The 15,479-nt window shown below is 38.9% G+C and overlaps 1 protein-coding gene across 2 annotated transcripts in view; it reads right to left on the reverse strand.

Annotated features, from left to right (window-relative positions):
- Positions 1-11,809, reverse strand: part of rhot1a (ras homolog family member T1a) — a 33,882-nt gene extending 22,073 nt beyond the window's left edge. Inside the window, exons 1-7 of one of the 2 annotated variants that reach the window (XM_061974280.2) lie at positions 11,429-11,809; positions 7,274-7,332; positions 6,421-6,502; positions 6,293-6,336; positions 6,156-6,209; positions 2,851-2,903; positions 2,335-2,443 (exon numbers count right to left, since the gene is read on the reverse strand). In XM_061974280.2, the coding sequence (XP_061830264.1) occupies positions 2,335-2,443; positions 2,851-2,903; positions 6,156-6,209; positions 6,293-6,336; positions 6,421-6,502; positions 7,274-7,332; positions 11,429-11,465 (438 nt within the window). In that variant the 5' untranslated portion in view covers positions 11,466-11,809. The remainder of the gene's footprint in view (positions 1-2,334; positions 2,444-2,850; positions 2,904-6,155; positions 6,210-6,292; positions 6,337-6,420; positions 6,503-7,273; positions 7,333-11,428) is intronic. The other variant, XM_061974282.1, reaches the window with a different exon arrangement.
- Positions 11,810-15,479: the final 3,670 nt, after the last annotated feature.

The raw sequence follows: 15,479 nt of genomic DNA on the forward strand, positions 1-15,479 counted from the left end.
TGCAAATGCATCAAGTTGTTACATTTCAATTATTTTCCATTATCCATCCATTTTCTACCGCTTGTGATTCAATAAATAAAGGGTTTGTATGTTCTCTACGTCCAACATTATGTATTATTCTAACTGATCTTTTTTGTAAGAGTTAGTGAATGAAGTGTACTTTTGTAGTTGTTTCCCCATATTTCTACACAATAACTCAGATATGTAACACTAGTGAGCAGTAGGGAATATGAAGAGATTTTTGGTCCAGAACATATTTTGCTTTATTCATTATTGACGTGTTTCTTGCTACCGTATTTTTCGGACTATAAGTCGCAGCTTTTTTCATAGTTTGGCCGGGGGTGCGTCTTATACTCAGGAGCGACTTATGTGTGAAATTATTAACACATTACCGTAAAATATCAAATAATATTATTTATCTCATTCACGTAAGAGACTAGACGTATAAGATTTCATGGGATTTAGCGATTAGGAGTGACAGATTGTTTGGTAAACGTATAGCATATTCTATATCCATCCATCCATTTTCTACCGCTTATTCCCTTTGGGGTCACGGGGGGCGCTGGAGCCTATCTCAGCTACAATCGGGCGGAAGGCGGGGTACACCCTGGACAAGTCGCCACCTCATCGCAGGGCCAACACAGATAGACAGACAACATTCACACTCACATTCACACACTAGGGCCAATTTAGTGTTGCCAATCAACTTATCCCCAGGTGCATGTCTTTGGAGGTGGGAGGAAGCCGGAGTACCCGGAGGGAACCCACGCAGTCACGGGGAGAACATGCAAACTCCACACAGAAAGATCCCGAGCCTGGGATTGAACCTAAGACTACTCAGGGCCTTCGTATTGTGAGGCAGATGCGCTAACCCCTCTTCCACCGTGCTGCCCCCATATGTTATAGTTATTTGAATGACTCTTACCATAATATGTTACGTTAACATACCAGGCACCTTCTCAGTTGGTTATTTATGCCTCATATAACGTACACTTATTCAGCCTGTTGTTCACTATTCTTTATTTATTTTAAATTGCCTTTCAAATGTCTATTCTTGGTGTTGGCTTTTATCAAATACATTTCCCCAAAAAATGCGACTCATACTCCAGTGCGACTTATATATGTTTTTTTCCTTCTTTATTATGCATTTTCAGACAGTGCGACTTATACTCCGGAGCGACTTATACTCCGAAAAATACGGTACTTTATGTTGTATATTTTTTACATGAGGTTTGCAGTTCATTTTGTTATCTATTATTACACCCAAAAATGTGTTTTCCTTTACCCTTCAATGTCTACTCCATCTATTTGTTTTTGTGTTTGACTTCCTCTTCTACTGTTACCAAATAGCATTATTTTAGTTTTACTGAGATTCAAAGATAGTCTTTTTAATTTGTTCATTTCTTCCGTTATTTGTATTAGATTATGTGTGTTCTCTCCTGAACAAAACACAGTTGTATCATCTGCAAATAATACCAACTCTAGGTCCTTTGTAACTATACAAATGTCGTTTATATATAGATTAAATAATTTTGGTCCTAGTATTGATCCCTGAGGTGTGCCACAATATATTTTCAGCTTTGTAGACGTGTGTTCGCCGAGCTTAACGTATCGCTTCCTGTTGGTTAAGTCGCCTCTTACCCTGTACAAGACCAACCCTCTGATTCCATACCGTTCTAATTTGTTTATTAAGATCTTATGTTTGATTGTGTCAAATTCGATTAATGCCCCTGATGTTGAAATGTTGGCTCTGTATCCGTATTAGTTGTCTATGAGTGTTTCATTTTTATTTATGAATTTCTCCAATCTGTTGTTAAACAAGTTTTCAATAATTTTTGAAAATTGTGGAAGTAGAGAGACCGGTCTGAAGTTTGTAAATCGGTGTTTGTCTCCAGTCTTATAAATTGGTATGACTTTTGCTATTTTCATTTAATCTGGGAATTTGACTGTTTAAAATGAAAGGTTGCTGATGTATGTTAAAGCTTCTGAAATCTCTTTTTTTGTCCCTTCTTTTTTTGTTCTAGACTAATAACAACAAACAATGCAGATTGACATGCCTTTGGAGTTAAATGTCACATGATTTAGTGTCCAGACTATTTCCACTTTGCATGTGCCCTCACTCACGTCCTTGAAGCTAATCTAGCACTAGAGCGACAGAGGACATATTCCTCCATGACAACAACACAGTGTTAGTAGTGGGTCTCCGTGATATTAATCCATGTGGCGTGGAAACAAGGTCAGTCGGCAGCCTTACACACTTACAGTATTTGTCATTGTGGTTCACTTAACATTAAGAGTGGGCGGGTTCTCTTATATGTCATGAGGTTTTCTTACCTCCACACACGTCTCAATGTCCTGGTATTGATTCATGATAGGCAGGATGGTCTCCATGCTGCTGTGCTCCACCAGGTCAGACTTGTTGCCCACAAGAATCAACGGAACCCTGTAAAAAAATGCACAACTTGAACTTAAAAACAGTGATTTTTGGCATAATGTACACCAAAAGTGGATGATAAGAAAACTTTTCAAATTGCCTTACTGACCCAGATATATTAGAGTATTTCCACTTCGAAAATTGTCTTATAATACGGCTTATATTTTATGAATAAAAACCACCAAGTGGTGCCAAGCTTTCGCATACACCAGTAACCTGGAGAGATGCAGCCGCACAACAACAAAAAAGTGTCTCAAAAGTTGTTCGCAAGTTTGCAAACAACAGAAGAGGTAAGTTTAATACAATGGTGATTAATCAACAACTAGTTGTTATCTGAGTTTGTCTTATTAAATATAAAAAAGGGGGTTGTTTTATATTTGGGTCAATACGGTAATTATAAGCTTGCCGCTAACCACCTGCTGTCTTTGTCTATTCTGTCATTGATGAGGGGTATCCAATGGCTGGTAACCTGGGACAGAACAGCACACCATTATTGAACTAATCACTTCAAACTAGGGTAGTCACGGTTTTGTAAATACAACTGCATTACAGTTTCAAAATCTTCTCAATAATGCAGTGACAAGTGTATAGCGTCACATTAGTGCCAAAAATCCAAGCGCATAAAAACTGTTATCGCGCGCTGATTTACCACTTCGTGCGCGCGCGCGCGCGCGACACCCTTTTACGCGCGCGCGGTGCCTTTCTGCGCGTGCGCCGTCTCGGTCTGTGCGCTCTCTGCGTACTCCTGGCATCTCTCCTCGCGCTGTCTTTTTCTTTTTGGCACTTTGGGGGCGGGTATGCTTAGACGGCCCCTCCTTTCTGATTGGCTCTGAGCATTTTTCATATGACCAATGATTCTCCAGCGTAGCAACGTTGTAGCCATCTTACCTCGGACAGCTAGCCTCAATCATTACATTGATGTCAATGGTACATGTACTAATTAAATTACCATAACTTGCTCGATTTTCGACCAATTTACAAAGGGTTTGCCTTGTTACAAATCTTATTACATGTAGATATGACATAGGATGCTGTATCTGTTGAAATTACCTCTTTGCGTTAAAAAAAAAAAAAGACTTAATTGTGCAACATAGTTGTGTAGGGTCAGTGTTAGTCAGTTCTCTGATTATTTTAAACTGTTTCAGAATACATTATTAAAAGGCTATTTTTAACATTTTAAAAACAAACTTCAAAGATTATTTCATTAATTTTATGGCTGAATTAAAAGAAATTCCATAAATTAGAAAACAAATGTTCAAGAAGAAGTGAAAATATAAAATAATGTTATGGTTGGATGTTATTGCTGGTGGACCAGTTCTGGCTGAAAGATGTGAATATGGTGTTTGTTGTCTTATTATTTATTTGGGTCACATTTTGTATTACCCTGTATTGTGTTTATGTGGTATGAAATAACCTTCATCAGCGCGCGACATGTTTTTATCCACTTCTTCCTCCGTAAATCTTGATACATATTGACGATGACCCGCACTGCTATACTTCTGATTGGCTCTGAGCATTTTTCGCCTGACCAATCAGAAAGAAGGGGCCGTCTAAGCATACCCGCCCCCAAAGTGCCAAAACGAAACATGACAGCGCACAGACCGAGACGGCGCGCGCGCAGAAAGGCACCATGCGCGCGCAAAAAGGCACCACGCGCGCGCAAAAGGGTGTCGCGCGCGCACGAAGTGGAGAATCAGCGCGCGATAACAGTTTTTATGCGCTCGGATTTTTGGCACTAATGTGACGCCATACAAGTGGCTGCATTAAACAAAAACTTGGCGTATAGTTTTTTTTTCTGGCTCTTTTACTTTGGTGGGTTTAAAAAAAAACTACATCTACCAGAATGCTCAGCGCAGCGCGGTCCGCAATGTGGGGGCGTGGCACGAAAGAGAAAGCAGGAAGTGAAATGTGTTCCACTGCGTAGTAGATAGAGAATTTTTTTTTTTTTTTCAGAATCCGGTCATAACTTTTAAAGTTATGTTGCTAACTAACAGACAAACAAAACCTGGTGAAAACATAACTTCCGTGGCGGAGGTAACAAATGTTCGTTTTAAGTGTCCCAAGCCAAAACAGACTCTGTCAAGGCACGCCCGCCGTGCCGAGGGAAAGCAACTTCTGCACATCGAACTACTTGATAAGCTATCATCACACGAAAAGATGAAGCCAGCGAAGCTAAACGTCAATTTGTGAGATATTTACATCATTAAAAGTTCAAATGTAAGTTAACTTTTCTGAGAAACTGCATTTTCAAAACTGATAAAACAAATGTCCACTGTAGAGGAAACTGCTTCTCTGAAAGTAAAACTTCAGACACAGTAGATGTCCCCGAACAATTATTTGCACTTAAAAACACTTGTTTGTAGTAATAAATATGATTAGAACATTTTAGCATTATGTTTGTGTAAGTATGTGAGTTTATCCTAAAAATTCATGCCACTTCATTTTACACTCTGGCATTTTTAAGTTATTTTTTTTACATATACCTAGCGGTGTAACGGTACACAAAAATTTTGGTTCGGTACCTACCTCGGCTTAGAGGTCACGGTTCGGTTCATTTTCGGTACAGTAAGAAAACAACAAAATATACATTTTTGGGTTAATTATTTACCAGATTTGCTAAATCTTCCACCAAAAATATTTTTCTTAGTGGAATATTTGATGTGAAGTAATGGGAACCTTGGATAGGTCAATAATTCATAATAACATAGATTTTGATTCAATATTATGTTTTGAGCAATGACAGTTTGAAAGAAAAAAAAAACAGCTTTGTTTTATTAGTCAACATTGCAACTTTTTCTAAATTACATTTAACCTTTAAGCTTTTTTATTTCACTTTTGTTATGTTTTTGTTTATTTTAATAGTATTTTTAGAATGTGCCGTGGGCCTTTAAAACATTAGCTGTGGGCCGCAAATGGCCTCCGGGGCACACTTTTGACACCCCTGCTATAGATAATAAAAAAATAAATGTGATAAATCTATGGATAAAAAGCAGAGCCTGGCGACGCATGCGCGTTTATCATAACTCTCTCTCTCTCTCTGTCTCTGCCCCTCCCTCACCAATGCTGCTGCTTACACAATTTGTTTTGTTTTTAACCCCTTCTTAACCCTGAACATACATTGAAAATACACGCAACCCTAACTCAAAATGCCGGACATTTGAGGCATTTAAGAAACTCCGCCCTGACAGCTCCGTAAAAGAGGACATGTCCGGTGAAAAGAGGACGTATGGTCAGTCTATCGTAACCCGTTAGCTGCTAGCATGCCTGTGTGTTGTGCCTCGGTGTGCATTGTTTACACAACGTGCGTTGCGCTACTTAATATGTCCGTGTGGAAACTCGTTCGGTACACCTCCGAAACGAACCGGAACCCCCGTACTGAAACGGTTCAATACAAATACACGTACCGTTACACCCCTACATATACCACAATAATATTGTACCCTGCCCTTAATAACGTGATATTTTGATATCGTTACTTCCCTACTCCAAGCACAAACAATCTGGGGCCATTAAATTAGGTAGATCTGCACAAGCAAATAAGAACCAGCACAAGGACAATAATGCCCTGTTATAACTGGCAGTGTGGATTGTACAGGTGTGGCCAACACAATGTGTTCCCATTGTTCCACATATACCAGTGTGATGCTGTTAAGTAAATGAACACCTGTGATATCAGAACCTCAATCAACAGTAAGGAACCGTGGGGAGAAAATGAGCTCACCTTCTCAATGGACTTCTTGTTGTTGACTGAATACACTATGCATATAACATTGGCCTGTAAGAGTGGAAACAACCCAAATTAGTGTAGTGTTTGGGGGAAAATAACAGTTAAAAGAGTCAACTATCAGTAAAACCAACTTTTGATATTTCTTGATACAGCTGCTCATCAGATTGTTCGGCCTCTGCAAGATGTCAAAAAGGGTTTATCAGTAGTGTTTTTTACATGTCAGCCATTAGAAACACATTATAAACTAAATCTACAATACCTGAGTAATCCACAATGTGCGTGGGCACCCTCTCTGGAGTGACGTCTGCTGGGATGGTGATCTCCTCAGCTCTGAGAGGAACCTGAAGCATTAAAGACAGCAATGTTAATGAGCACATCAAAATGATGTACATTATTTAATACAGATGTTTTACCATCATCAGAAAAATACAGAATAACACATGGCCAATTAGTCCCACACATGCTGCCCTCAATGATGTTTTGGTTTTTCAACCACTTTTGCTTACATTTTGCACATATGTGCTTTTCCGTCCTGTCGTGTACCAGTTCGTTTTTTTTTTAAATGTATATTATGTTTATAACCTCAGGAAATATGTCCCTGGACACATGAGGACTTTGAATATGAACGACTTGGTATCGGATTGATACCCAAATTTGTGGTATTATCCAAAACTAATGTAAAGTATCCAAACAACAGAAGAATAAGTGTTTATTACATTTTAACAGAAGTGTAGATGTAACATGTTAAAACAGAAAATAAGCAGATATTAACGGTAAATGAACAAGTAGATTAAAACTCAATTTTGACAGCTTGTCCTTTATAATGTTGACAAAATAATAGAATGGAAAATGACACAATATGTTACTGCATACGTCAGCGGTTAAATTAGGAGCTTTTGTTTTCTTACTTACTACTAAAAGAAAAGTTGTCTTGTATATTCACTATTTATACATATGTTTAATGTACCCTAGGATTTTTTGTTTAAAAAAGCCAATAATGCATTTTTTTGTGGTCCCCTTTATTTAGAAAAGTATCAAAAGTACCGAAAAGTATCGAAATGCATTTTGGTACCGGTACCAAAATATTGGTATCGGGACACCACCAGACTCACCTCATCAGGAAACTCTTCACTGACCAGAGACATTATTAGGGACGTCTTCCCCACTTTGGCTGCACAGAAAAAAGAAAACGGTGTCTTATTATTGATATTTCACAAAGATTTTGCATGTAATGCATAGCTAAGAGTTGACATCTATAGTTATTTTTTGTCTAATCTGCTTTAGGTTGTAGAAGTACTACACCGTAAAGGTAACCAAAACATTCAATTCTAATCAATAGCCTACAACTCTTAGAATATAAATTGAAAGAGTAAATGAAACCAAATTTCTAAGTATGATTGATGATAAATTGAACTGGGAATCTCATGTAAAAAATATACAACATAAAGTAGCAAGAAACACATCAATAATGAATAAAGCAAAACATGTTCTAGACCAAAAATCACTTCATATTCTCTACTTACATATCTGATTTATTCTGTAAAAATATGGGGAAACAACTACAAGAGTACACTTTATTCATTAACGGTGCTACAAAAAAGATCAGTTGGAATAATACATAATGTTGGATATAGAGAACATACAAACCCTTTATTCATTGAACCGAAAATACTGACATTCCATGACATAGTGAATTTGCAAACAGCTAAAATTATACACAAAGCAAACTATAACCTGCTACCCAAGAATATACAACAATTCTTCTCAACAAAAGAGAAAAATGTAATTTAAAACATTTGTACGCAGGTACAACATTAAAGACCTTCAGTATATGGAATTAAATTATGGAATGGACTAAGCAAATAAATCAAACAATGTACTAATATGATCCACTTCAAGAAAACCTTCAAACTTAAAGTGTTTACAAAGTACAAAGAAGAACCATGATAAACATTCTGAATTCATTTCATCCATCCATTCATTTTCTAGACCGGTGTTTTTCAACCTTTTTTGAGCCAAGGTGCATTTTTTTCATAAAAAAAATCCTGAGGCACACCACCAACAGAAAACATAAAAAAATGAAACTGAACAGCCGATACTGACAGTAAAACATTGTTCTTACAAGTGTTGCATATTAATTTAAACCATAACCAAGCATGCATCACTATAACTCTTGTCTCAAAGTAGGTGTACTGTCACCACCTGTCACATCACACCCTGACTTATTTGGAGTTGTTTGCTGTTTTCCTGTGTGTAGTGTTTTAGTTCTTATCTTGCGCTCCTATTTTGGTGGCTTTTCCTGTCGCAGTTTCGTGTCTTTGAGCAATATTCCCTGCACCTACTTTGTAAAAACAAATAGAGACAATTGAAGTTGTCTGCTATCCTTTTTTGTTGATTGTCATGTCATGTACGGATGTACTTTGTGGACGCCGTCTTTGCTCCACACGCTGCAAGTTTTTGCTGTCGTCCAGCATTCTGTTTTTGTTTACTTTGCAGCCAGTTCAGTTTTAGTTTCGTTTTGCATAGCCGTCCCTAAGCTTCAATGCCTTTTTTTAGCTGCACTCGCCTTTTGTTTACTTTTGGTTTAAGCGTTAGACCCCTTTTTTACCTGCACGCTGCCTCCCGCTGTCGTCTGCATATTGGGATCACGACAACGAACCATGTTCCCGACATCTACAAAGCAATTAGCTACCTGCTGCCACCTACTGATATGGAAAAGTATAACATGGTTACTCTGCCGAGCGCTTGACAGCACTGACACTCAACTACAGCACATTATTTGTGGATTATAATTACTGGTTTGCAAAAATTATTTTTAACCCAATTAGGTGAAATCACATAATCTTCCACGGCACACCAGACTGTATCTCACGGTGTTGAAAAACATTGTTCTAGAAAATCTTACTCATCTCACCATATGAAATATAACTTACTTATTTATTTTTATTGTAATTACTTATGGAGTATATTGTGAACAAATTGAGAACAGGAAGTGAACAAGTGTTAGCAACTGCTATGTAAAGGAAAAGGGGTAGGATTAAATAAACTCTGCTTCTTCCTGCTCCACTTCGAACATGTTGAATAGAAAAACTGGAAATTGTGACGTATCATGTTGTATGCATTAATGTTCCAAATAAACTCAAACCCAATTCAACTCCACAAAAGAGGATAAATATAACCGTAGAGAAAGATGTAATTTAAAACATTTGTAAGCACGTACAACACTTAAGACCTTCAGTATATCAGTATGTGGGATTAAATGATGGAATGGATTAAGCAAAGAAATCAAACAATGTACTAATATGAACCACTTTGAGAAACTATTCAAACGTAAAGTGTTTACAAAGTACAAAGAAGAACCATGATAAACATTCTGAATTTATTTCATCCATCCATTCATTTTCTAGATTAGCTTACTTATCTAATATTATTTATTTATTTTCAATGGAGTATATTGTGAATAAATTGAGAACAGGAAGTGAACAAACGTTTTAGCAACAGCTATGTAAATGAAAAGGGGTAGGATTAAATAAGCTCTGCTTCTTCCTACTCCTTTTCGAACATGTTGAATAGAGAAACTGGAAATTGTGACGTATCATGTTGTATGCATGCATGTTCCAAATAAACACAAACTCATAAGGGATAATTGTAGTGTGTGTAGATCAGTGGTTCTTAACCTGGGTTCGATCGAACCCTAGGGGTTCGGTGAGTCAGGCTCAGGGGTCCGGCGGAGGTCAAGACACACCCGACTCATCGTGTAAATAAAAACTTCTCCCTATCGGCGTATTACGGATACGGCAACAGCAGAAGTCAGACTGATTTGCAGGTGTGTAATTTGTTGTGAGTTTATGCACTGTGTTGGTTTTGTTGTTTGAACAAGGTGATGTTCATGCACGGTTCATTTTGTGCACCAGTAAAAAAAACATGGTAACACTTTAGTATGGGGAACATATTCACCATTAATTAGTTGCTTATTAACATGCAAATTAGTAACATATTGGCTCTTAACTAGTCATTATTAAGTACTTATTAATGTCTTATTCGGACTTATACTGGAGTATAAGTCGCATTTTTTGGGGACATTTATTTGATAAAAGCCAAAACCAAGAATAGACAGTTGAAAGGCAATTTAAAATAAAGAATAGTGAACAACAGGCTGAATAAGTGTATGTTATATGAGGCATAAATAACCAACTGAGAACGTGCCTGGTTTGTTAACGTAACATATTATGGTAAGAGTCATTCAAATAACTATAACATATAGAACATGCTAAAAGTTTACCAAACAATCTGTCAATCCTAATCGCTAAATCCCATGAAATCTTATACGTCTAGTCTCTTACGTGAATGAGCTAAATAACATTATTTGATATTTTACGGTAATGTGTTAATAATTTCACACATAAGTCGCTCCTGAGTATAAGTCGCACCCCCGGCCAAACTATGAAAAAAACTGCAACTAATAGTCTGAAAAATAAAAGCCAACACCAAGAATAGACAGTTGAAAGGCAATTTAAAATAAAGAATAGTGAACAACAGGCTGAATAAGTGTATGTTATATGAGGCATAAATAAACAACTGAGAACGTGTCTGGTATGTTAACGTAACATATCATGGTAAGAGTCATTCAAATAACTATAACATATAGAACATGCTATACGTTTACCAAACAACCTGTCACTCCTAATCGCTAAATCCCATGAAATCTTTTACGTCTAGTCTCTTACGTGAATGAGCTAAATAACATTGATATTTTACACTAATGTGTTAATAATTTCACACATAAGTCGCTCCTGAGTATAAGTCGCACCCCCGGCCAAACTATGAAAAAAAACTGCAACTTATAGCATGAAAAATACGGTAAATCTTTGTTACTTAGAATATGTTCCCCTAGTGTCCAAAAAACTCTAAATTAAGTTTTTGTTACGTAGAATATGTTCCCCTAGTGTCCAAAAAACTCTAAATGAAGTCTTTGTTACTTAGAATATGTTCCCCATACTAAAGTGTTACCAAAAACATAACTTTGTCTTGAACGTGAAAAAAACAAACATTTAATTTATCACTAAAGAAAGGTTCGGTGAATGCGCATATGAAACTGGTAGGGTTCGGTACCTCCAACAAGGTTAAGAACCAGTGGTGTAGATATTATGAAGTTTAATAGTTGCTACACACATTAACATATAGAAGTGTTAGCAATTAGCTTCCAGGCTAACATACACTTTAAGCGGATAAAGCGCTTTGCCGCCTGGCAGACACTCGCTACTTACGTTCCCCGACAAGTAGTATCCTCACGTCCTTCCTCATCTTTCAATTGTCTTGTATTTGGTGGAAAAGGCAGTTTATTACTTCATGTAGTCGTCTTGTTCGCCTCCTGCAGCAGTTTTATGTTTAACGCCAGGCCTGTCAAACTGCCTTTGTAGGACAAAACGGACGCTCAGTTGTCGGTGTCGCTCTCCTCCTTCCTTACGCCTTCAGTCCATGCGAGCACTTGGGACATTTTAAAAGTCGCATTTTGCTTTCCGTCCGTGTTTTTTTGGATGACATTCGCGAGTGTTTCGGTGGCTATGTAGCATTTCACAGTTGTTGGGACGAGCACGCCTGACCTCCACTACCGCCCGGCAAGTACGGGGAGCCGTGCTAGGACAAACTTCATGTGGACTCATACCATGCTGTATACTGACCCCTGGTGGCACTGAAGGGAACTGGCGTTATGAAAGCAACCCGTCCTTCACGGTAAAGTATATTTAATTTAGAATATTCGAATAGACTGTCTTGTATGATCATTCACAGTGCGTTGTTTGTTTTGATGAAGTTTTTTTTTTTTAAATATATATTTTTTGAAACCAATACAATATACACTATATTGCCAAAAGTATTTGGCCACCCATCATACTTGCCAACCTTGAGACCTCCGATTTCGGGAGGTGGGGGCGTTTTTGGGGGTGGGACGGGGGCGTGGTTGAGAGCGGGGGCGTGGTAAAGAGGGGAGGAGTATATTGACAGCTAGAATTCACCAAGTCAAGTATTTCATACATATATATATACATACATATACATATATATATACATATACATATATATATATCTATCTACATCCTGAAAATATGCAAACAAAACTGTGTTTAGATAATTGATACTTCAAACTTGCATAAATAAATCTTAAGGAATATAACATAACTTGGCTTCTGAGAGCTTCAAAATGTAATGCCATCCATCCATCCATCCATCTTCTTCCGCTTATCCGAGGTCGGGTCGCGGGGGCAGCAGCTTAAGCAGGGAAGCCCAGACTTCCCTCTCCCCAGCCACTTCGTCCAGCTCCTCCCGGGGGATCCCGAGGCGTTCCCAGGCCAGCCGGGAGAGATAGTCTTCCCAGCGTGTCCTGGGTCTTCCCCGTGGCCTCCTACCGGTCGGACGTGCCCGAAACACCTTCCTAGGGAGGCGTTCGGGTGGCATTCTGACCAGATGCCCGAACCACCTCATCTGGCTCCACTCGATGTGGAGGAGCAGCGGCTTTACTTTGAGCTCCCCCCGAATGACAGAGCTTCTCACCCTATCTCTAAGGGAGAGCCCCGCCACTCGGCGGAGGAAACTCATTTCGGCCGTTTGTACCCGTGATCTTGTCCTTTCGGTCATGACCCAAAGCTCATGACCATAGGTGAGGATGGGAACGTAGATCGACCGGTAAATCGAGAGCTTTGCCTTCCGGCTCAGCTCCTTCTTCACCACAACGGATCGATACAGCGTCCGCATTACTGAAGACGCCGCACCGATCCGCCTGTCGATCTCACGATCCACTCTTCCCCCACTCATGAACAAGACTCCGAGGTACTTGAACTCCTCCACTTGGGGCAAGATATCCTCCCCAACCCGGAGATGGCACTCCACCCTTTTCCGGGAGAGAACCATGGACTCGGACTTGGAGGTGCTGATTCCCATCCCAGTCGCTTCACACTCGGCTGCGAACCGATCCAGCGAGAGCTGAAGATCTTGGCCAGAAGAAGCCATCAGGACCACATCATCTGCAAATAGCAGAGACCTAATGTAATGAATAAAATGCTAATGTTGTTGATAAACAAGCAATTATTTCAATAATTAAATATGGTCGTTTTAAATTAATTATTTCCAATTTGTTTATTTTAATGTATAATTCTATGGCTGGATGTAATAAGGAGTCAGAAAAAATACAAACAAAAATACAATTAATTTTGATGTTTTTAGCAAAATATAGTAAAAATATATTTAGTTTTTTTTAAAAAAATTAATAAATATATTTATTTTTAGGTAAGATAAACATAATACAATGTATCTCTAGTCTGGATGATTTAGTTCTTGTCACCCTGTTGTCCTCCCGTCATAAAAAAAGGCTGTCCTCACTCAGGTCCGCATGGAGCTGGAGGGGGCGTGGCCTCCAGCCCCGGCTGAAAATCGGGAGATTTTCGGGAGAATATTTGTCCCGGGAGGTTTTCGGGAGAGGCGCTGAATTTCGGGAGTCTCCCGGAAAATTCGGGAGGGTTGGCAAGTATGCCACCCATCCAAATGATCACAATCAGGTGTCCTAATCACTTGGCCCGGTGTATAAAATCAAGCACTTAGGCATGGAGACTGTTTCTACAATCATTTGTGAAAGAATGGGCCGCTCTCAGTGATTTCCAGCGTGGAACTGTCGTAGGATGCCACCGGTGCAATAAATCCAGTCGTGAAATTTCCTCGCTCCGACCTATTCCAAAGTCAACTGTCGGCTTTGTTATAAGAAAAGGGAAGAGTTTGGGAACAACAGCAACTCAGCCACCAAGTGGTAGGCCACGTAAACTGACAGAGAGGGGTCAGCGGATGCTGAAGCGCGTAGTGCAAAGACTTTCTGCACAGTCAGTAAAGCTCCAAACTTCATGTGACCTTCCAATTAGCCCACATACAGTACGCAGAGAGCTTCATGGAGTGGGTTTCCATGGCTGAGCAGCTGCATCTAAGCCATACATCACCAAGTCCAATGCAAAGCGTTGGATGCAGTGGTGTAAAGCACGTCGCCACTGGACTCTAGAGCAGTGGAGACGCCTTCTCCGGAGAGATGAATCACGCCTTTCCATCTGGCAATCTGATGGACCAGTCTGGGTTTGGAGCTTGCCAGGAGAACGGCACATTTCGGACTGCATTGTGCCGAGTGTGAAAATTGGTGGAGGAGGAATCATGGTGTGTGGTTGTTTTTCAGGAGTTGGGCTTGGCCCCTTATTTCCAGTGAAAGGAACTTTGAATGCTCCAGGATACCAAAATATTTTGGACATTTCCTTGTGGGAACAGTTTGGAGCGGGCCCCTTCTTCTTCCAACATGAGCAAGGTCCATAAAGACATGGATGACAGAGTCTGGTGTGGATTAACTTGACTGGCCTGCACAGAGTCCTGACCTGAACCCAATAGAACATCTTTGGGATGAATTAGAACGGAGACCTCACCAATGTGCTTTTGAAAGAATGGTGGAAAATTCCTATTAACACACTCCGCAACCTTGTGGACAGCCTTTCCAGAAGAGTCGAAGCTGTAATAGCTGCAAAAGGTGGACCGACATCATATTGAACCCTATGGGTTAGGAATGGGATGGCACTTCAAGTTCATATGTGAGTCAAGGCAGGTGGCCAAATACTTTTGGCAATATAGTGAATATTGGAACACTGAGCATTTCCCTCAATTTTGGTGAATGTTAAATGTCCCTGGGACCCAAAAGGGTCTCAGTCATTGAAGTGTTAAAAATATGTCATTTTTGTTTACCGGTACTTTCAACACTTTAATACACAGGTGTCAAAATCAAGGCCCGGGGGCCAAATCTCAAATGTCATGTGGCCCGCGAAAGCCTGAAAATAAAATGCGTTAATAAAATAAAATAATCTTTTCTTACTAAATATATTTGTTCTTTCCCTTTTGACATTAAAAATCATGCACTGAATGCAATTGGATATCTTTTAAAATTCAATATTATCAAAATCAAGATGTCATGTATGCCAAAAATGCTTTGTTAAAATAAAGATAAATATTGTACTTAAATATCTGCTTGAATTATGATTTCAAAACAAATGATCAATCAAATTGTAGACTGTAAAATTGACAATAGATTTTACGGTTAAATTCCGCCAACCGAGTTTTTTACCGTAAAATCAACTTTGGTACTGTTTTTTTTCTCCATATACAGTAAGACACTAAAACATTAAAAAACAAACAAAAAAAACATTAAAACAAGAATTTACGGTAAAATAAAAGGCAGCTTCATTGCTTGAATTTTCCTACTAAAAACAGTGGTATTGTTTCTCCATTCAATTCCATTTATTTAAT

The sequence above is a fragment of the Nerophis lumbriciformis genome, linkage group LG22 (assembly GCF_033978685.3).
Source record: "Nerophis lumbriciformis linkage group LG22, RoL_Nlum_v2.1, whole genome shotgun sequence".
Classification (NCBI taxonomy): Eukaryota; Metazoa; Chordata; class Actinopteri; order Syngnathiformes; family Syngnathidae; genus Nerophis; species Nerophis lumbriciformis.